This window comes from Sesamum indicum, linkage group LG15 (genome assembly GCF_000512975.1).
Source record: "Sesamum indicum cultivar Zhongzhi No. 13 linkage group LG15, S_indicum_v1.0, whole genome shotgun sequence".
Lineage (NCBI taxonomy): Eukaryota > Viridiplantae > Streptophyta > Magnoliopsida > Lamiales > Pedaliaceae > Sesamum > Sesamum indicum.
The window spans coordinates 3,305,479-3,328,811 of record NC_026159.1 but is presented as its reverse complement, the minus strand read 5'-3'; the positions used below and the strand labels follow the sequence as shown (position 1 = coordinate 3,328,811).

Sequence of the window (23,333 nt, the reverse complement as noted above, 5' to 3'; positions counted from 1 at the left end):
GCGGTGAGCCATTGTCTGTTAGTATTTGTCTTTTGCAAATGCTCGTCTCAGTTTGTGCAGTTCAATGCTCTCATTTTCACAATACTGTCAAACTTCTTACCTATTGTAGATTGAAAATGTATCTTATTGGCTGACCGCTCTCATGAGTTTGCTACTGATTAGAGTCACCTGCAATTCCTATTGCTAAAATGTTTGGCCTCTTATTGCAGTTTGACGAGTTTCGAGGAGCTCTGCTTTAAGCAATGAACTTTGGAAAGCTCATTCAATCCATGGTCTTCAAGGTGCTTACATTACCGTTTCCTTTATGACGCATCTATAATCAAAACGACAGTTGATGGAGCACAAAGTAAATGAGGTAAAGTCTGGACTTCTTGACTCACTGAACAACCTTGCTTCATGATTCTTGTCGTGCTCATTACCTGCTCTATTAACAAAATTAAGAGAGTGCCTTGAAAAATTTTGCTTTGGAAAAATGATTTTTATAGAAAGAATTGAAAGTTGTAGCAAAACCAAAAATAGCTGTTGTTTGTAAAAACAGTGAAAACAGCTATAATCTAAATTCAGTAGTATTTGGGAAAAATTTCTTTTAAAACAAGCCTAATTTATTAAAGATCATTTTGCCCTCATAATTACAGAGATACTATTTTTTTTGCTTAATATTACACTTGTCATTTAATAATAATAATAATAATAATTTAATTTTTTGTCGAAAGATAATAAATTTTATTTCAATTAGCATATCTCGTATATTTAACTTTTTTACAAATATCTGTCATTTATATTATTAAAATACAGAACACTGTTAAAAAAAAATTGAATGTGTAATTGTTAATTCATATATAATAAATAAAGTTGGCATGATTGTAAAAATAATCCGAATGATGAAGAGAAGCTGGAGCAGATCAAATGGTTATGCACTTTCTCCAGATAAACACCAAGAATAATTAATTAGGGTTTGTTTACGAGAAATAGCTGTGAAACATTTCTGATTTGAACCCATTGATTCATTATGATTAGATTGCACGTGAACTCCATTTTGACAACATAATTCCTAGAAAAAAGAGAAAGCTTATTTTATTCCCATAAACAGACAGTAGGACATGAGTTGCACGAAAACGAAGCATTAATAGCCATAGACATCCGTAGTAAATTCTGGGAAAGCAGATTTAGTAGGAAGGAGTTAATTAAGCATAATAATCTGCAATAATCTCAAGCAGACACTGGCAGAGCTCTCTTGGCTTCGAGAGCATAGGCATGTGATCCGAATTCTCTATTTCTTTAACTTGGTCCACCCCACAGGTCTCGATCTGCCAGCGCTGGAACTTTAGGGGAATGGCCTGATCCTCTGGGCACACTATGAAAACCCTCTTCACTGACCCGTACCTTTCTTCTGAGAATGGACTCTTCTTCGCCAAATCATTAATAAACATACAGCATGGCCTTGCCAACATAATTCCTAATGCAACATCCTGCCACACACACACACCATCAGTATTCTATGTAATAATTAATATATGCTGTTTAGTAGAACAAAATATTAGGATTAAGGAAATTAAAGAGATTAATGTACCTCGGGAGAACAATTGTTGTAAAGTTTGGAGGCGGTGTACTTGGGGCCAAAGAACGCTGAAGTTAGATTCTCCTCCGGAGGACCGAAGGGTTTGAATTCAGCATCTAACCATTCATCTGCCGGCTTTGTCTCCACGGACTTCCAGTTAAAAAGAAAGATTAATTGATATGGAATTTTATCAAAGTAAGAGAATAAAATCATTTCGTACCTCATTTTCCTGCTCATCGTATTTAAACATGTCTTGATTCAATTAATTAATCAAATAAAGAAACAATTTCATACTTCATTTGGAATTCATGTATTCAATTTCCCGCTAATAACAACTACAAACTTGTTTTTGGGAAACAGAAAAAAAAAAGATGAAATGCATTTTCTTGCCAGAGTTTATCTCTACTTGCAAGAAAGGTGAGTTATGGCAAAAAATAAATAAATTGAAATCTCAAAAATTTAAAATGATACATGACCAAAACGTTAATCTATAAATTTAAAGGACAAAAATGAGTCAATAAGAACAGTAACTCAAATTTTAAAAGGTCATATGAGATGCATATGCATTTTTCCAGCAAGAAGCGTAAACTTCGGTGAAAGAAAAAGACCGAAATCGCGAAATATAAAAATATATATAATTAAGACGATATTCTAAAAACTTAAAGAACTAAAATATCGAGTAACTTAAAATTACGGAACTAAAAGAAGTATTTAAGTGGAAAAACAGAAAATCGAACAGCCACCAACCAAAGGCAGAAAAGTCAATACGTAGATACTTCGAAAAGATAAGTTCTGGACGCAAATTAGGTCTGGATTTCAATAATTGGTACACCATTATTGATGCCTTTTTCTTCGGTTTTCTTTCTACCTAAAAATGTTGTCAAATCACTTCAATTGATAGACCTTTCTGGAGTTTTGTGGATGCTTCTTCTTTTTCAAAAGATAATTATTTGCTGTCCAAAAAGAAATTATATTTTATAATTTTAGTTTTAATACTGTTTATTATTATATTAATAAATATAAATTTAAACACTAATTTAGTACATAAATATTTTTAAAATTAACAAATATATTCGAATTAAGCAAACAAACAAACAAAACATACTATTAAAAATAGACTATTTACTCATATTCGCGAAATTCAAACTCAAAATCTTTTGATTGCAATGCTTCATCCTTACTGTTCAGGTCAGGCCAATGTCTTTTTCTATATAGTTAGAATATGTCTCCAAACAATCTGATGTGACCTTTTTAACTCATACTTCTGCTATTAAATCACTGCTACAATAAAATTAAATAAGTTACTCATGGAGAAAATAAATACAAAATTAAGAAACTCAATCAAGAATTTTATATTAATAGTAGAATTAATGTATAATTAAGTGTACATATACTGTGTCTGATACTAAAGGTATACTTAGCTATACTTAGATCAAATATTTTACAAAATTTCCGATTTTATAAGATGCTTTAAAGTTTATAAAATATTAGATATTTTTTCAACAAATAAGTTGTTGAAATATATTGAATAAAATAAAAATAAGTTATAAACATATTACTATACTTAAAAGATACTGTAAACTCTTCATATATTTTAATTTTAAATTTATTTTCAGAAAAGACTTAATAAATATTATATAACATCTTATAAATCTTAAAATATTTTTAGAATGTCTTATCTCTTCCAAACCCATTCTTGGTATTCTTGTGAATTTTTTAAAACAATGTCAGATCCGATTTTCTCTTTTTTATGATGTTCACTAAATAAGATCATAGGAATACTAGGTCATAGGAATTGGGTTAGATTCAACAAAATCTGAAATAAAAAATCAAATACGAAATTGAAATAGCTTCTATAATTAAATACAAAAAAACGAAGTAGCTTGGGAAACAGTACCAGAAATTCAGGATTCACTATGATAAGATGTACCTGGTTCAAAACGTAGGATGGATCATGTTTGCAATCAGGCATCACAGCTGTTAAGAAAACAGCAACCTTAATCTTCTCAGGATACCTCTCCATCGCAAGGGCAATGTTCATTTCACCGAGACTGTGTCCGACCAGAACCACCTTCTCCTCCGGCGGAAGTGAGGCCATAAAATCCAATAGCGGCTGCGAGTAGTCCTCAAATGAGCGGAGCTCCTCCAGCTTCCTCGTGTCAATTCCGGAGGCGGCGAGATCAAAGGCCGTCACGCGGTGGCCGGCCGCCTCTAGCAGCGGCTTCAGCTTGTACCAACACCATGCCCCATGGCAGGCCCCATGTACTAGAACAATATGAACCTGTTTCTTCGCATCCGCCATTAGTAAGAAATTTTTCTGCAACTATAATTTGTGCATGGGACATCTTTACTTGTATGTATTTATAGCGCCAAGAGAAGTGGGAAATCATGATTGTGGTTGCTTCTGGAATCATTTTTCTTTTAAACTTTTATTTGTCGTGTTTGGTAAAAATAAATAGAGAAATTGCAAAATAAGTGGGTGTGTATTGAAAGTTGTACAAAAGTTTGAATTTGTTTTCGAAGACTAACAATGGAGGCACGCGATTCTCGCATACATAATTTTATGAGATACAATGTGAAAATTATTTATATTTTTGTAATTAATCAAAAAATTCAATACATATAAATAATAAAAGACCGTAGAATTCTAAGAAGTATAGTGAAAGTTTTTCCTAAATTAAATTCTTATTTTCACAATCCAATCTGTAGTTGTATTTGTGTCACCACGGATTCACCCTTCACAGCACCAACATGAATAGGGAAAATTAAAAATACATTGTATAATAATAAAAATATTAAGTAATACCTTGAGTTATGAATGAGAAAATATTGTAACTTTATAAAGTTTTTGCAATTTAGTTTTGTAACTTTAAAAATTTGATAATTTTCACCCTTTTCCAGTCAATTTGATTGGTCAACCTCCATATCTAGCAGGGGTCAACCACCACGCCTGCTCCTCTCTATTTTTTGGTCCTTGAGTGTCAGAACTAATTATTCCTCCACATTCCTGCAAAGGGTGAAGTACGACGGCGGAATATTATGGAGAATTAAGGTATTTTTCAAGTTAAGAATAATGGATTGGAGAATTTCATCCATATTTAAGATTAAGAAGTTTGTGTTGCTGAGGGAAGTTCAAGGCAGTCTATTGTCACAGAACTTGGGGGTAGTCGTTGTGCTGATTACTTGGTCTATTATGAGAAAAGCAGGTTTTTCACAAGTGGATGATTGAGGGTCTGATTGAGTTTTGTTCCAAATTTTATTCTACTTTTTATTCCATTTAATAATATATATAAGTTATGTGTGTGAGGATGATATGTCATATATTTATTTATTCTGTAAAAGATTTAATACAGCTAATGTATATCTGTAGAATAGAATAAGAAATGCAATAACTCTTACAACACAAAATCTGATCCGGTCCAGAATCAGCGGAATGATGAAGTGAAGCTGGAGCAGATCACATGGTTCTGTGCTTTTTTTTTTTTCCAGCTAAACTCCAATCATAATTAAGGGTTTGTCTACAAGAATTAGCTGTCAAATATTGCTAATCTTAATTAGACCCACGATTTGAACCGATCGATTCATTATGACTACTAGATTCGCACGTGGCTTCCATTTGACAACAAAATACTTAGTAAAAAAAAGACAAGAGTTTATTTTATTCCCACAAACAAACAGTAGCACATGAATTGCACGAACACGAAGCAGCAAAAGCCATAGACATCCGTAATAAATTCCAGAAAGTAATTAAGTAGAGGAAGGAATGAATTAAGCATAATAATGAGCAATAATCTCAAGTAGGCACTGGGAGAGCTCTTGTGGCTTTGAGAGCATAGGCATGTGATCAGAATTCTCGATTACTTTGACTTGGTCCGCTCCGCAGGTCTAGGGGAATGGCCTGATCCTCTGGGCACACTATGAAAACCCTCTTCACTGACCCATACCTTTCTTCTGTGAATGGACTCTGCTTCGCCCAATCATTGACAAACATACAGCATGGCCTTGCCAACATAATTCCTAGTGCAACATCCTCGGGAGAACAATGGTTGTACAGTTTGTTGGCGGTGAAATTGGGGCCAAAGAATGCTGAAGTTAGATTCTCCTCCGGGGGACCGAAGGGTTTGAATTCTGCGTCTAACCAATCATCATCTCCCTTTACCTCTATGGACTTCCAGTCAAAAACGAAGATGATTAGTTAATATGCACAGAACATGCGATTTTCTTGCAAGATTGGAGGAATTTATCCTCATTTTGGGATTTCAAAAAAATTTATAGGATCAAATTGCAAAAGTAAATTCATATGGACCTAAAATGTCAACCGTGTACTTATAAAACCGCAATTGTAATTTCCCCCTAATAACAACTACAAATTTGTTTTTGGAAAAAAATAAGTAAATATTTTTCACCAGAAACTTCACTTCTCATTATCAATTTTGAGAAGAAAAAAAAGATGAAAATTAACAACCATAACTCCAAATGTAGAAGAGTCAATATGTAGATATTTCCAAAAGATAAATGAACCGAATTCTATTTTCTTCCTAAAATTTGTCTAGTCAATTTAATTGATGGTCCATTTTCTGGAGTTTTCTGGATGTTTCTTCTTCTTTTTGAAAAGATAATATTTTTATATAATTCATTGCTACATTACCTATATACAAAATTAAATACTAATTCAATATATCAATATTTTTAATTAATTAATATATTCCACACAAAGAAGCAAACAATATATACAATTAAAGGTACGTAGAATATATAACAACATCCAAGCAAGGACTTGTTGACTTACATGTCTTTTTCCATTAAGTTAGAATACGTAAATGTTTAGAAAATTTGATGTGACCCTTTACCCACTACTGCTATTAAATTACTGCTATGATTAAATAAATCATTTGCCCAGAAAATAAATACAAAATTAAGAAACTTGAGCCACAAAGTTTTACATTTAATAGCAAAATTAATGTATAATTAAGTGTACACATATTGAAAATACTAGAGGGATATTTAGCTGCTTAGATAAAAGGTTTTACTAGCTTGTGTATTTTATAAGATGTTTGGAAATTTATAAATATTAAATATTTATTCTAAAAATAAGTGTTGAAATATATTGAATAAAATAAGTTATAAAACATATTACTTTCTATAAAAGATCCTGTGAACTCTTTGTATTTAATTTTAAATTTTATAAACATATTTTCAAAAAAGAATTATTAAATATTACATAACATTTATTAAATCTTGAAATATTTTTAGATCGTCTATATCTCATCCAAACCCATTCGTCTTCTTGTGAATTTTAAAACAATGTTAGATCCGAATTTTTTTCCCCCAATAAACAAGATCCTAGGAATATTAGGTCATAGAATTGGGTTAGATTCAACGAGATTTGAAATAAAAACCCAATTTGAAATTAAAATAGCCTGTAATAATTAAATACAAAAAACGAACTAGTTTGCGAAACAGCACCAGAAATTCAAGATTCATTATGATGAGATATACCTGTTTCAAAACGTAGGATGGATCATCGCCGCAATCAGGCATCACAGCTGTTAGGAAAACAGCAACCTTAATCTTCTCAGGGTACCTCTCCATCGCAAGTGCAATATTCATTCCACCGAGACTGTGCCCGAGCAGAAGCACCTTCTCCTCCGGCGGAAGTGAGGCCATAAAATCCAGTAGCGGCTGCGAGTAGTGCTCAAATGTGCGGAGCTCCTCCAGATTCCTCGTGTCAATTCCGGAGGCAGCGAGGTCAAAGGCCGACACGCGGTGGCCGGCCGCCTCTAGCAGCGGCTTCAGCTTGTACCAACACCAAGCCCCATGGCAGGCGCCATGTACTAGAACAATATGAACCTGTTGCTTTGCATCTGCCATTAGTAAGAAATTTTTGTTGCAGCGGCGGATGGTCAGTAAGAAATGTTTCAGCAATTATGATGTAGATGGGGCATCTTTAGTTGTGTATATATAGCGCCAATACAAGTGGGAAATCATGATTGAGGCTGCTTTGAGTCCACTTTTTTTTTTTTTTTTATAATAAGTCGTGTCTGGTAAAAGTAGAAAGAGAAAATTGAAAAATATGTAGTGGGAAAACCACATTATGTTTGCAATTGTTTTCAGATCTGAGAATAATTTGATATATGTTGTGGTGGTATCTTTTTATTTGCTTTCAGATGGGATGAAATATTATTTTAAGATAAATTATAATTTATCGTCTCTATTATTTTTGTTTTTATATTGTGTAAATATTAATAATTAAAGTAAAATATTATATTCCAAGATCGAGACAATCTTTAATGAATTACTTTACAAATCATAGGCATCAAGCATCAGCGTCTTCATCATACGCGGAGTTAGCTCATTGGATCCCTCACCTAATTTCCATTATAATATTTGCCTTCATTACTATATGGTGTGGCGCACTGGACGGTAGCTTTTATATTCCCGTAATGTATTCACATTTGTCCAAAAACGTGACAAATTTCGCTTGGTTGACTGCCATTTCTCCTCTTCTTTTTTAAAACGAATCGGATTGAGATTTTATATTCCCGAAACAAAAACTCACCAACCTGACGTAAGCCGTGACATGATGCTTGGTAAGGAAATGATGCAAGGAAAAAAGCAGTTCTGTTTTCATACCAAGTTTCATGTCAGGCGGGTCTCTGTTCTTATAGCAGCAAAGGCAAAGTGGTCCTCCTCGACCCTTATCCCGAATCAAATTGCCAATATTCATTCGTGGATGGAGATAACGAACCTTAAATGATGCAAAATAAAAGCTGGATGTATTTTTCAAGTGTTTGAGAAAATGTTGATGGTTTATGGTGTATTTGGTTTTCTTTTCATTTTTATTATTAACATTTTCAAAGAGATGAAAATATTAAATTATATGTTTTTCAACCATAGATTTATAGGTGTGAAAATTGAAAATTGAAAATTTATTTGAATTTTAGTTTTGTAATAGTCAATATATAGATATTGTCTATATATAATTTTTAAAATAAATTATTTTTTCAAAAGTACGGATGACAAGACATAAGTCTTCTCATGTATTTACTCTTCTCATAACAACACCCCCACCACCCGGCTCTCCCACTTACCCGTACACACTCTCTCTCCATCTCTCTCACTCTTTTTTTTCTTATAATTTTCTATTTGCTCTTTTGCTCAAGCTTCCATGCTAGATTGTGCCCTTTTAAAGCAATTGTCAGTTCTGGTCTATCTGGATCCCTTATTGCAGATTTCACACACAAACCTATTTGGTGACAAGTTAGCCGCCAGTGGTGGCGTTTACAAGCAAGCTTTAAAAGTCCTCGGAGAAGGCAGCACAACTATCACCGAGGCTATGATGTAGTTCCGGGCGGAAGAGGATGGATTCATTGACTTGGAAGAGTTCAACAAAATGTATAGCCACATGAGGACTTTGGTCATCCAGTCGGGACTTGGGTTCAAAGAGAGAAGAAGAAGCTATTTGGTTACTATTATTATGAAATGATGGTAATAAATGCGACGTGAAAGGGGGAATGAGTGTAGCTTATAGGTAGCAGAAATAGGAAAGATCATGCTGGAAATGGTATTTTCATAGTTGTTTGGACCTGCATTTCTAAAAAGAATGGGTCATTAGAGTGAGAATGGCCAAAACAAACAAACAAAATAGTTAGAATTTTGAAATTGGGGTTTGAGATGAAAAACAAATGCCCCATTAAAACTTCAAATAATTAATCATAATTTTTGGTGCGATTAGAGTTACGGATGTTTCATCCATTGTTTTGGTTGTCTTCGAAAGAAAAATCCAACACTTCACCACTTGCATTTGTGAGTGTGCATTGATCTAAGTGAAATTTCATCGTTTCAACCACTATCTAGACTGATCCCAATCAAATGTTGAGATCTCTCTAAGGTTACCTGAATAATGTAAGGATCATGAGAAAAAAAAAATCATTATGCATGTTGGGAAATCCCCAACTAAAATCCTTTAATACTTAAGTCAGTTTGAAATCAAGATAAAATAATTTAAACTGAAATATTTAATGCTAATGAACTGCAGTAAATGTGTCTTATCCTAAATGAAGCAATGAATGATTTATAGGATCAAATGTAACCACTTGCTCGATTAGAACATGTGCATTATACATACTATGGCGTATCCCGTGGTCTGTTACGGGAGAAACCAACTCATGAACACTGTAATGTACTACTATTATTTTTAGTTAATGAAATTTACATTCACCAAAAAAAAAAATGTACCCACTTGCTTGGTCCACTTGGCGCCATCTTCAACTAAGTGTAGTCAGATGATCGACATACTTGATTTTATGGTCACTCGATTGGGTCCTGATCGGGTTGTGTCGGGCGACACTACCTAAAATAATAAAAGGGCGCGGATCCTATGATACAAGTAGTATTTTTCTTTATGAAGAAAGATATTTGCTAACGCCACATCTTGCCAGACATCATTGTAATGTTTTTCGATTTTAATCATTTACATTATAGGCATGTAATATATATACATTATATGTGGAACAAACGGATGGATGTACCTCGGGAGGAGATTGTGGGTAAAGAATGGTGGAGATGTAGTTGGGGCCAAAGAGCAATAAAGTTAGATTCTCCTATGGGGAACTGAAGAGTGAACTCTGTCTAACCACTCTTCGGATGAAGTTCCCACTAACTACTTCGGATTGATCAAAAGGGAAGATATATCAATTAATATAAAGAATTTTTATGAAATTTAGAGATTAAAATGTGTTTTTGCATAAAAATAAGCTGATCCAAAGAGGTCTAATCAGCCGAAAAAAAGAAGAAAAAAACGAAGTGCAAGGGTACCCCCGAGCGGCCGACATCCCACACCCATAACGCTCCTACGAGGCCAAGGATGGCCCAATTTATAGTCTAGCTAGGCAGGCCCAGACAACTCAAGTAACCTTGGAAGAAGGAAGGAGGTCCAAGATATTCCCTGATTGGACCATGATTAAAGTCCGACAAAACATTCTGCCCAAAAAGGCCTACACATGGGTAGCCCACACTCTACTGTGGTATTTAGTTGGCCTAGGTTAAACAACCACTTTAGATCACATAGCCCTAGGAGTCCCACGTGAGCAAGGAGGGACTCCTCACAGCAAGGAGTTTTCCAAGATAAAAATGACTTCTATTAAAGCACTCCTAGCTACGGATAAAGTTGATTTATCCCTTATTGCAACCATCCGAACCAGTTTCCACAAAATTCTCGGGAGTGGGATACATCCCATACGGACGGGGGTGCTCCCTCTATAAGTACAGATCTAGTCCTACATATGGGGAACACCTCTCTCACACTCCTATCACTCTTTAAGCATTTTACAAGCAAATTATCATGTATTCTTGTTCTTTTCATCAATTTTAATCACCATATCTCGACTTTGAATCATATTTATTTATTTATTGATTTTATTTAATTTAAAATCAAATATTAATATGGACATTAAAGTGCTAAAACATTTTTTGCAGGTCCACCTTCAAAATCCACGTACGTTTCGGCCTAAACTTTGAACAAATTCCAGAAAATTTTACATGACCTTTTTAATCGGTACTACTGCTATTAAATTCCCGTTACACTAAAATTAAATAAGTCATTGGGGAAGAAAATAAATACAAAATTAAGAAACACCCGAAGTTTACAATGGAGAATTATGTATACTTAATTTGGCGAAATTAAACTGGGTAGCCGTCGCCTAAGGTAGATTTGGGCGATAGTGGAGGGAATTTTGGGTGATTGTCGTGTCCCGGCGGTTGCGCAGGGAAGATTTGGGTGACAGCGACTGTTTTCTGCCATCAACCAGATTTTTTTAAGTTTTTAATAAATTAAATAAAAAAATAAAAATAATTAAATTAAAAATTGAATATTTATATAAAAATGATAAATTTCTAAAATTTAAATTTAAATACTATTTATATTAAATAATGTAATTTATTTAATATATTCAACTAAATAATAATTTAAATTAATTAATAATGTATATTATAATTGAATAAAATTTATATTCATATAGATGTTTAAATTTGAGGATTGAATTATAGTATACTAATATTGTATTGCATTTTAATTTAATTTTTTAATTTACATTATATTAGAAAAAAATAATTTTGTATAGTATAATTTTCCAATTTTTTTATTTGTAAATTTTAATTTTAGTATATTAATATTTTATTGGGGGAGAATTGAAAAAAAGAAAATGACAAAACAACCTTCAAACTTTAAGAAATAAAAAGGATTCCCCATATATTATAAAAAATGGTATAATTGTCAATTTGAGTGTAAAATAGGGTAAAAGCATCAATAAATAAGACCATTTCACACTCATTGCACTAAAGTGTGTACTACTAGAAAAAATTTACTATTGTCTGTATATTTAATTGTTATGAACTAAAAATCATGATAAATGATCATTATTAATCAAGATTCAAGAAAATCAATGCAAAAACTTACTTTATTCATCATGAAAAAAATATTCGTCGTGGCTCTTAGTCATGGGCAAAATATTTGTCATAGTTTAGTTATAATAAATATTTTAGTCACCCTTGCAATAAAATATGGGTAATAAAAGTTGTGTGGTCGAGGTGAATAGCCTCAACTAGGCCATATTATGGGTTGGGTCTGGTTTATAAATTGACCTAATTGGGGTCCATTTAAAAGTCCAAAACTATCCCAAAATTAGATATAGACAAGTGGATAATTGAGAGTCAGATTGACTTGGCAAATTTTATTTTAATTTCTCTATTCAATATACGCACATTACATATCTAAGGATGGCATAATATTTATTTTGAAAAATAGTTTCAACACGTAACAATATAAATTGAATAAAGTAAAAGAAAGAAACAAGATTTGATCCGATCGAGAATCAGCGGAATGATGAAGTGAAGCTGGAGCAAATCACATGGTTATGTACTTTTTTCCAGTTAAACATCAAGAATTAATTAGGGTTTGTCTACAAGAATTAGGTGTCAAATATTGCTGATCTTAATTAAAAGTACGATTTGAACCGATTGATTCATTATGACTACTAGATTCGGATGTGGCTTCCATTTGACAAGACAACATAGTACTTGGAAAAGAAAAAGAGACAAGTTTATTTTATTCCCACAAACAAACAGTACCACATGAATTGGACGGACACGGAGCATTAATAGCCGTAGACATCCGTAGTAAATTCGAGAAAGAAATTAATTACCGAAAGCAGATTAAGTAGAGGAAGGAACGAATTAAGCGTAAAATCAGCAATAATCTGACCGAGACTTGGAGCAGATCACATATGGTTATGTTTTGTAGCTAAACCCCAAGGATTAAGTGTTTGTCCATAAGAATTAGCTCTCAAATATTATTGCTGACATCAGTACTAATTATGATATATAACGATTTGAATAGATTGATTGGACATGATTGGATTGTTGCGTGACTTTCAATTTGACAACATAATATTTAAAAAAGAGAATATTTATTTGAATTTATTCTCAAAATCTGACAGTAGTACATGAGTTGCACGAAGCAATGTCCACAGAGGACATCCATTATTTATCAAAAGCAATTTTAGTAGGAAAAATAATCAATATTTAAGCATAATAATCTGCAATAATCTCAAGTAGACTCTGGGAAAGGTCTTGGGGGCTTGAGATCATAACCATGTGATCAGAGGTGTCTATTTCCTTCACTTGGTCCGGTGCAAAGTTCTGAATTTCCCAGCGCTGAAACTCTATGGGAATGGCCTTATCCTGCAGGCACTGTATGAAAACCCTCTTCACGGATCCATACCCTTCTTTTGAGAATGGATTCCTGTTGGACAAATCTTGAAGAAATAGAGAGGTTGGCCTGACCAGCGTATTTGCTAATGCCACATCCTGCCACACATCATTGTAATATTTTTCGAATTTAATCATTAACATTACCAGCATGTCATATACATATACATTATATGTGGAACAAACATTCGAGATGTACCTCGGCAGGAGATAGTGGGTAAAGAATGGTGGCGATGTAGTTGGGGCCAAAAAGGAGTGAAGTTAGATTGTCCTCCGGGGGACCGAAAGATTTGAACTCAGTGTCTAGCCACTCTTCTGGTGTAATTCCCGCCAACACCTTCGGATTGATCAAAAGGGGAAGATATATAAATCGAATTTTATGAAATTTAGAGATTCAAATAATTTGTATATGTGTGTAAATAAATAAAAGACGGAATTCTTTTTCTAAATTTATCACCAGCTTAGCCTAATTGTAACAACCCAAATCATACTACAAACTTATTTTTGTACAATTTTTATTTTTTCCAAACAAAAAAATGCAAATCCGTAATTGGTACACCATTAATGCCTTTTATTGTTGATTTGATCTCAGTGTCGAGTGTCAAGTTAGTACAATTGATGGTCCCTCTTCAGGATATCTTCTTCTATCGAGTGGTGGTTATTATCTTTGTCCTAAATATCAAGTTTCAGAAAATTTGATGAGATCTTTCTAATCGGTACTACTGCTACTAAATTTCTGTTACACTAAAAATAGATAAGTTAATGAGGAAGAGAATAAATACATAAAACGTAAGAAAATTAATGTATTATTAATTGGGCAAAGTTAAATTGGGTAGGGTAGATTTGGGTGACGGCAGGGGAAATTTTTTCTGTAATCTATGTAATTTATTATATAGTTGTGTATTTTTTGAATGTCTTTTAATTTAGATGATAATTTACATAATAATGTCAATAATAACAATATTAGGCTAACATTTCAAATAATATTATTATTTACATAATATTATTAATAATCATAAAATTATCTTAATATTTCCTGTTGTGCTTAATAATCATAATTTACTTAATATTTACATAAAATTAATAATATATGTACTCTACATGTGTAAAGATTTATATTATTTGTTTCATACCAGAAATTCAAGATTTATTATTGAAAAGATTTACCTGTTCCGGAACGTAGGATGGTTTATTTGTGGTATCAGGCATTAGAGCTGTTAGGAAAACAGCAACCTTAATCTTCTCAGGGTACATGTCCATTGCAAAGGCCAGATTCATTCCACCGAGACTGTGACCCACCAGAAGCACCTTCTCCTCCGGCGGAATTGAGGCCATCAGGTCCAGTAGCGGCTGCGAGTAGTCGATAAATGTGCGGAGATCCTCCACATTTCTCCTGTCAATTCCGGAGGCGGCGAGGTCAAGGACCGTCACGCGGTGGCCGGCCGCCTCGAGCAGCGGCTGCAGCTTGTACCAACACCAAGCCCCATGGCAGAGGCCATGTACTAGAACAATATGAACCTGTTGCTCTGCATCTGCCATTAATAAGAAATGTTTGTGCAATTAAGTATAATGCACATGGGACATCTTTTGTTGTGTATATATAGTGCAAAAGACAAGTGACAAATAATGTTTGTGGCTGCTTTCAACTTTGAAAAATATTAGGTTGAATGAATTTAATTGATATGAGATTTTTTTTTGGAGTACATAATTTGGAGTGAGTAGAGATGTAATAATAATAGTTCATTCAATGTGCAAGACGTGAAAGTGAGTAAGCATTTGCAGAAAGCAGTGAGAAGTAAAAAATCTAAAGGGGATATTTTGTGTGAGTGAATTTGGCATCACTTTGAAAAACATCAAAAGCAGTTAGAATCATTCTCTAACTTGCACTCATTTTTTGCTTTTTTTAATCAAACAACCTAAAAATAACTTGTTTTTAGTTAAAAAGTTAGAAAAGAAATGGTTAATTTTAGTATTTTACAGACATTCTAAGAAAATTAATGACATCTACAATTTTATCAATGATGTCTTAATTTAACGGCTAAAGTTAGATTAAACAATTAAGTTTTGATACTTTTTTGTAAATAAATATTTAAAATTCATCATAAATTAGAATAATTGTTTAATATCTCATATTTTGGTAGTATTTTTTATATATATAAATATTTAATAAATGTATATGAATTTTATCGTTATAATTTCAATATCCACTAGAATAAAATGCATTTATTTTAAAATTAACCATATATAAGAATTGTTAGTCAATGTATCATATTTTCGTCTGAGATGATACTAAAATCTGGTATTTTGATTTATATTATCTAAGGGTAAATTAACCACTTAAATTTGGCATAATTACAAGTATCTCTTTGTTCTTTGAAAAATTACAAATACCCCTTTAAAATTGAAATAATTATGTAGTCCCCAAACGGTGAAGTAGACATTTTATTTTAGCCTTGCTAAATTTTTTTAGAAAATAAAAAAAGAAATAGCTCTCTCTAACCCTCTCTTGCACGCAAAAGGGAAGACAAAATTGCAGAACTCCACGTGTGCTTCACGTCCACGAATCCGTGTATCAACTCTCTCTTGCACGCAAAGTGAAGAAAAAATTGCAGAACTCCACGTGCTTCAAGTCCACAAATTCATGGATACAATAGTGCCGTGTAACGACTTTTATAATGATGAAATTAATAGTTTGGAATAATCTTTGAAATTCTATCGTTTCCGTTTCATGTTTCTCCAAGAAAACAAGGATTTTTTTTGCTGAGACATTTTCCTGACCCTCAAATGAAAAACAGAGAAAACGAAATTTGTAAATGTCGGCCAAATAATAAATGCAAAATAAAGGCGGTGGGGGTTTTTGCCTAACAAGGACAATGAAGGTTAGGTTTCAATTATGAATACCATTGATGTGTTCATTGTTGTGTCAAAATCTCTATGTAATAAGTGGACCAGTGATGAGACAGCAATCAAAATGGCCGAACAATTAGGCGATAAACAACAGCACTTTGTGTTGGTTCATGGTGCATGCCATGGCGCATGGTGCTGGTACAAAGTCATGACGAAGCTGAGATCGGATGGCCACCGCGTAACTGCCCTCGACATGGCGGCTGCTGGAGCTAATCCTAAACGTGTGGAAGAGCTGACGTCCATCTCTGATTACTACCAGCCGCTGATGGAGTTCATGATGGCTTTGGCCACGGATGAGAAGGTGGTTCTTGTAGGCCACAGCATGGGCGGAATTTGCATATCACTTGCCATGGAGAAGTTCCCAGAGAAAATTGCTCTTGCTGTTTTTGCCACAGCTTTCATGCCCGGTCCTGACTTCCCTGTCTCAACTGTTGTTGACGAGGTAAACATCATTAAAGTTGTGGTTGAGATCGATATAAATGTTAATGCCATTATCTTTATTTGTTCGGGGTACTTTTGTCATTCATCTTATATGAATATAGGCATAAATACATATGGACCTCTATGTTTTATAAATTACATCTAACACCTCTAAAGTTTGCTTTCATTTAACAAATAAGTCTCCCCTTTTAGTCAAAGTTCACTAAATTTATTGATAGTAACAAGAATGAAAATTGATATGTACCTTTGATTGAGTATTGTAGGTCAAATAATTTTTTTCGAACTAAATTATCTTTATAACGGTGAAAATATACCTCCTCATATGCATTAACGCATGAAAACATATGATTTTTTTTTGTTAGTATCAACAAATTTGACGAATTTTGACTAACGGAGGGACTAATTTGTTAGACGGAAATAGGTCTTAGAAGTGCTAGATGTAATTTCATATATCACACGGAGTTTACGTGTCATTACACCATACTTTAGGGAATGAGAATGTAATTATCCCATGAATATATGTCAAATTGTTTTTCATTTCTTTAATCTTCTACACTTTTTTTTCCAGAAAATTAATAATTATCAAGAAAGAAATATTTGTGCAATCATTTTGTATTTAATTTGGTAATGAATATGCATTTAATTTGTTTTCAGTTGGTGCAGAACTAAATTGATTTTGAGCCCTCCATATCTTTGACATATTATTATTAATTTTGGGAAATCCACAGTACCAGAGACACATTTGCCAACGGAGACGACAAACCTCCAACCTCCCTTCTCTTTGGTCCCAAGTACATGGCCTCACAATTATATCAACTTTCTCCTCCAGAGGTTAGCAATATTAATTATTCTATTGATTATTTAATTCATTGACAATTATCGTAGGAAAATATTATCACTTACAATAGTACGATTTTTAATCTCTATATTTTTTAAAATACAATAATTTATCCTCTTGTATTTTTTAAAATGAAGCAATTTACCCTGTCTAGGGAGGTAAATTGCATTAGAGGGCATATATTGCTTCATTTTAAAAAACACAGTGGAATAAACTTTTTATTTTTTTCATAGGAGGTAATTTGCTAATTTTGCAATATCATAGGGGGTAAATTGCATCAAACCCATTTTGAGTAACTACAAATTAATTAATGAGATGACATGAAATTAACATTTCACGCTTATCACGGAATTTTTTTTTTTTTTTTTGGGAAAATTAATTAATGAGATGACATGAAATTAACATTTCACGCTTATCACGGAATTTTTTTTTTTTTTTTTGGTGAGTGCTAACAATAAAAACTGAAACAGGATTTGAGTCTTGCAACCTTGTTGGTGAGACCAGTAGGCTTATTTGCTGAATTGTATTCGTCGACGGAATTAGTTGCTGTGTCGAAAGAGAAGTACGGTTTGGTTCGACGTGCTTATGTGGTGTGCGGACGAGATAATGTACTAAAGCAGGGTTTTCAGGAGTGGATGATTGAGAATAGTCCAACCGATGAGGTGGAGGTGATCTCCAGTGCAGATCACATGGTTATGTTTTCTAAAGCTCAAGAATTATGTGCCTGCTTGCTAGATTTAGCCGTCAAATATTGTTGAATGTTTGTTGATTAATATAGTACCTCAGTTGAGATCGATGGGCTCGTTATGAATACTTGTTATTGGTATTGTTATTATTCCATTTTTCTTTGGTATTAAGAAAAGAAATTCATCAGATAAACCAAAAAATTCATAATTAAATGTGTCGTAGATTTCTGTAAAATTGCGACATTGACAACTATAAGAATGTGAGATTGGAACACATTGGGGGTGGAGGTGTTGTTAGGTTAATTCTATTAAGGAAAAAATATCCACGAGTTAATGAAGAAATTTTTGTAATTAACAGTATCGGAGATATCTCTAAAATTGCGGCATTATAACTATAAGAATGTGAGATTGGAATATAATTGTAATAGTAGTTGGGAAAAATGCAATTTAGGAGGTTGTATTTTTTACTAATTTTCATAATTTAATTAGTAATTTAAAAAATTTGACAATTTTAATTCTTTTTTATCAAAATGGTTGAAAAATGACATGTGACTTGCACATGGCCTAATTAAATTAAAAATTCCGGCAGAAAGTGACTAAAATTGAATTTCAAAGCTACAAAACTAAATTGTTCACGACATTATATGCATTAACGAAATTTATACTTCTTTTTTTGAAAACTCTTAGTAATATGATTTACTTTATATATTGTTACATATATAATGAATATTCTCTTATTACTTTTGCAAATGAATTATTTTTTCACCTCAACTTCAATTTTGAGAACAATGTTTTATAACTTATATTTTATAACTTCTTAATATATACTAATGAGTACTGAAAATATACAATTTTAGTCCTGTAATATCGAGGGGTTGCCATTTTTTGTCATACGCAAATTAATTTTTCTAGTCTTATAACTTTACTTTTGTTAATTGTAGTTCTTTGTCGCTGGAATTCCCAATTTAATTAAGTTGCCTGCAATTTTCATCCAATTTAGCCGAAAAAGAATTAAGATTGTCAAAATTTAAAATTACAGCACTTAACTGCAAAAATAAATTATACAAGATAAAAGTGACCACCCTCTGAGTTACAAAATTAAAAGAATATAAGGCAGAAATTGCATTTAGTCCTATGTGATATGATAAAGAACAACACCAGGTACAATTTAGTACAATCATTCAGTTGAAAAATTTATGCCGGTCAAAATCCTGCCAAGGTTTTTTGGACAATAGAGGTGCTTCCAAGTATTCAGACAAGCAAATAAACTTGCACACAGTGTTTTTAAATCTGGACTAGACCGGCTAGTTAGACCAGGAGCCGGGCCCCAATGCCTATTCGAGTATGTGTATAAAATTTAGAATGATCAAACCGGTATGAATCGGTCAAAAATCGAAAAAATCGCCAAAATCAGCCAACTCGGCTTATATTTTTTTTTTAAAAAAAGAAAGATATAATGAAAAGAAGAACGTACTCAAATAATTTAAAATTATAATTTTGGTTTTCAAATTTTAATTTTTTTTGGCATTTTTGGTCATTTTGTTAACTTTTTCATTAAATTTAATGGAAATTTCATTTAAAGTGGAAAAAATTATTATTTTTTCTTTCATTTTGTGGTGTTTTTCAAGTTGTAAACCACTGCATCTATTTTTTCTATTTTTCTTCAAACTTCAAAAGAGAATAAACAAAAAAAAAAGTAGCTATTTTATAAAATTTATTGATAATTTTTTGTTAAGATTATATAAAAAATTTATTGCTTAATTTTTTTAATTTTTTCTCGTTTAAAGTTTGAAGAAAAATATGAAAAATGAGTGCATTGGATTACGACTTAAAAAAAAAACACACAATGGGAGGAAAATAATAATTCTTTTCATATTAAATAAAATTTTTCATTAAGTTTAACGAAAAAGTTAACAGAATGACAAATATTAGATTGCAATCCTAAATTATTTTAGGAGAAAAAATTTGTATTAATGACTATATTTGAAAGCTAAAAATGCATTTATCCCTATATGTATGTATATATATTAGTTTATTTAAACATATTTTATTTTTTATCTTAATTAATGAATGTAAATATGTTTTTATATTAATGCATATATATAATATAATTGGAGTCTATTTTTCTCAATGTGGTTCAATCCATCGAATTAGTGATTTAATAATCCAATAATTTTTTCGATTTTCAAAATATTCCCTGCACATGTTTTGGCAGACAAAGCGTGCAATGAGAAGCAAGACAAAATCCTTTTGACGATAATTATTACGGAGAGCTGAGAGCTGAGAGAGTTAGTTTATTTTGAAAAAAAACAAACAGTAGTACAGTACTTGCAATTATATATAGCCATTGACAAATCATGACAACCATAATTAATTCTGGGAATTGGAAAAGGCACAGTTTTAGTAGGAACTAGACATAATAGTTTGCAATAATCTCAAGTAGACATTGGGAAAGCTGTTGGGGCTTTGAGAGCATAGCCATGTGATCAGCGTTCTCTATTTCCTTCACTTGGTCCACTCCAATGGTCGCAACTAGCCAGCGCTGGAAATTCAGGGGAATGCCCATATCCTCCGGGCACACTATGTAAACCCTCTTCACTGATCCAAACCCTTCTTTTGAGAATGCACTCTTCTTTGACAAATCTTCAAGAAATAAAGAACTTGGCCTGACCAACATATTTGCTAATTCCACATCCTGCCAAACCACAGTTGTTGGTCGGTTGTAATAATTGACATGCATAGGATATTATATATGTGGACAAATGAATCGAATGTACCTGCGGAGAACACATGTTGTAAAGTTTGGAGGAGATGAAGTTGGGGCCGAAGAGCATTGATGTTAGGTTCTCCTCCCGGGGGCCATAGGGTTTGAACTCGGTGTCTAACCACTCATTAGCTGGAGTTCTCTCCAAGTACTTGGCATTACAAAGGAATATCAATTAAACAAGTATTTTTTGTGCGGTAATTTTCAAATCTTTTAATTTTATAAAGTAGCATTCTCGTCATGTATTTTTTTAATTTATGCAATTTCGGGTATTCTTTTGTCGTTACTTATCTCCACTTGTGAGAAGGGTAAACTTCGCTACATGACTTCTTCATTCAGTACATTCAAACTCAAGTACTAATTAAATACTGTTGTGTAATGGCTATATATCAATTGTTATTTCACAGACAAAAATTACTGCAAATATTAAATAGATGTGGTCAAATTTGAGTTTTTATATTGATTTTGTTTGATTGTGTGGATAGTAAGGATTATTTTATAATATGAGAAATAATATTTGCTTCTTTCTCTTTTTTGTAGTGAGAGTACTGTTAGGTTTATATGAAATAAGTTACAAAACACTGCATATTATTCTAAAAACATGTTGCTAAAATATTTGAATAATATAATATCTAGACTTATAAGATTTCGGTAATTATCATGATCATTTTATAATTAAAAGTGATCGAAATTGATGTATGTTGTTGAAAATTTAAAAATAAATTAAAATCCCATTACCTTTTTCAATATTTACTAGTTAAATTTTTACAAATTGAGTTAGCAAATATTTGATACAATATTTTTATAAAAAAATGGATGTGTTTGTTTTCATTTTCAGCTCATCTTTTTAATGAGCGAAACATAACAAATGTTGGATGAATTTTTTATGATATAATATATATATATATATATGGTTTGAAATGAACAGGGATTAGTCTGTAAAAAAATAAAATATAATATTAAAATATTTTATATTATTTTAAAAAATAAATTTAAATATATATACTATTTTATAACACATATTTATTTATATTTTTCTTATGCTATGCTCACAAAACAAAACACTCTAAAAATAAATTTAAACATTATGATGATGTTCTTGTATATTTGAAGACTATCTTAGATTCCTCTCAATTTTACTTGATCTGACGTCATTAAACAAGGTTCGACGACCATTCCCGTTCAGTCATAGAGTGCCGCGATGGATTTTCTTTTAGTCATAGAGTGCCGCGATTGAATTTCTTTTGTTGCTATATTTTTAGCAACGGAATCATAGTTTTAGAAATAAAATATCTCATTTCTGATACTTTAATGTTTTATAGTGATGCCTAATTGTTATGGTAAAAAAGAAATAATTGCGGTAAATAGTCATTAACTACAGCCACACAACAATTGTTGACGTAGTTTTTGCGAGTGTGTCTAAAATATTTGACATGACTAAAAACCAAACAAACACATTTGCTACGACTTAATGTGTTTGTAGCCATGACAAAAATAATATTCATAGTGAATAATCTAAAATTTTAAATCGATTTTCATATAATCATATTAATAACCATTAATTACTACGATTTTAATTTATAGTCAATAAAATTATAGACAACACTAAAATTTCTTCCATATTAATAAAGCTTTGAAATGATTTATTCATTACGTCCACGCAAATCAATTATTAAAGTTTATCTTCAATTAAGTACCAAAAATTAAGTGTTACCTGGTCCAAAACGTAAGATGGTGCATGAATGCTGTCAGGCATGAAAGCTGCTAGGAAAACAGCAACTTTAATCTTCTCAGGGTACATGTTCATCGTAAGGCCCAGATTTATTCCACCAAGACTGTGTCCGACCAGAACCACCTTCTCCTCCGGCGGAATTGAGGCCATCAGGTCCAATAGCGGCTGCGAGTAGTCGGCAAATGTCCGGAGCTCGTGCAGACTTCTCCTGTCAACGCCGGAGGCGGCAAGGTCAAGGGCCGTCACACGGTGGCCGGCCGCCTCGAGCAGCTTCTTCAGCTTGTACCAACACCATGCCCCGTGGCAGGCTCCATGGACTAGGATCACGTGGACTTGTTGCTTTGCTCCTACCATTAGTACGAAATTTTGGTGCAAGTAAATGCACAACCTTAATTATTGGTGTATATAGCGACAAGGAAAGCGAGAAAGTAATAGTCTTTATTTTGGCGTACTATTAGTTAATGTATAGCCAATAACAAGCTGCTTTCATCCAGGATTTGTTGTTAGATCCTCTATAATATTTTATCATAACTAAAGTTATGATTAACGTTGATCAATTATGATCAAAATTATTAATTAATTCAACAAATATATTCTGTTCATAAAGTAATTTATTTTGATCTTTTCAGGGGGGAAAGGAA

The 23,333-nt window shown here is 32.5% G+C and overlaps 4 protein-coding genes and 1 pseudogene across 4 annotated transcripts; 1 reads left to right on the top strand and 4 right to left on the bottom strand.

Annotated features, from left to right (window-relative positions):
- Window positions 1,046–3,901, bottom strand: LOC105177695 (salicylic acid-binding protein 2-like). The gene is made up of 3 exons (XM_011100930.2): window positions 3,489–3,901; window positions 1,571–1,708; window positions 1,046–1,469 (listed from the first exon to the last, which is right to left on the bottom strand). The coding sequence occupies exons 1-3, from the start codon at window positions 3,858–3,860 to the stop codon at window positions 1,185–1,187; spliced, it is 795 nt and encodes a 264-aa protein (XP_011099232.1). The 5' UTR covers window positions 3,861–3,901; the 3' UTR covers window positions 1,046–1,184.
- LOC105177694 lies at window positions 5,187–7,502 on the bottom strand (annotated as a pseudogene).
- Window positions 13,005–14,915, bottom strand: LOC105177693 (salicylic acid-binding protein 2). The gene is made up of 3 exons (XM_011100928.2): window positions 14,492–14,915; window positions 13,524–13,661; window positions 13,005–13,423 (listed from the first exon to the last, which is right to left on the bottom strand). Exons 1-3 carry the CDS (start codon window positions 14,861–14,863, stop codon window positions 13,139–13,141), a joined length of 795 nt encoding a protein of 264 aa, XP_011099230.1. The 5' UTR covers window positions 14,864–14,915; the 3' UTR covers window positions 13,005–13,138.
- LOC105177692 (salicylic acid-binding protein 2) lies at window positions 16,034–18,345 on the top strand. Its single transcript, XM_020698979.1, has 3 exons — window positions 16,034–16,680; window positions 17,388–17,503; window positions 17,981–18,345. The coding sequence occupies exons 1-3, from the start codon at window positions 16,218–16,220 to the stop codon at window positions 18,266–18,268; spliced, it is 867 nt and encodes a 288-aa protein (XP_020554638.1). The 5' UTR covers window positions 16,034–16,217; the 3' UTR covers window positions 18,269–18,345.
- LOC105177690 (salicylic acid-binding protein 2) lies at window positions 20,471–23,102 on the bottom strand. The gene is made up of 3 exons (XM_011100926.2): window positions 22,675–23,102; window positions 20,974–21,111; window positions 20,471–20,891 (listed from the first exon to the last, which is right to left on the bottom strand). Exons 1-3 carry the CDS (start codon window positions 23,044–23,046, stop codon window positions 20,607–20,609), a joined length of 795 nt encoding a protein of 264 aa, XP_011099228.1. The 5' UTR covers window positions 23,047–23,102; the 3' UTR covers window positions 20,471–20,606.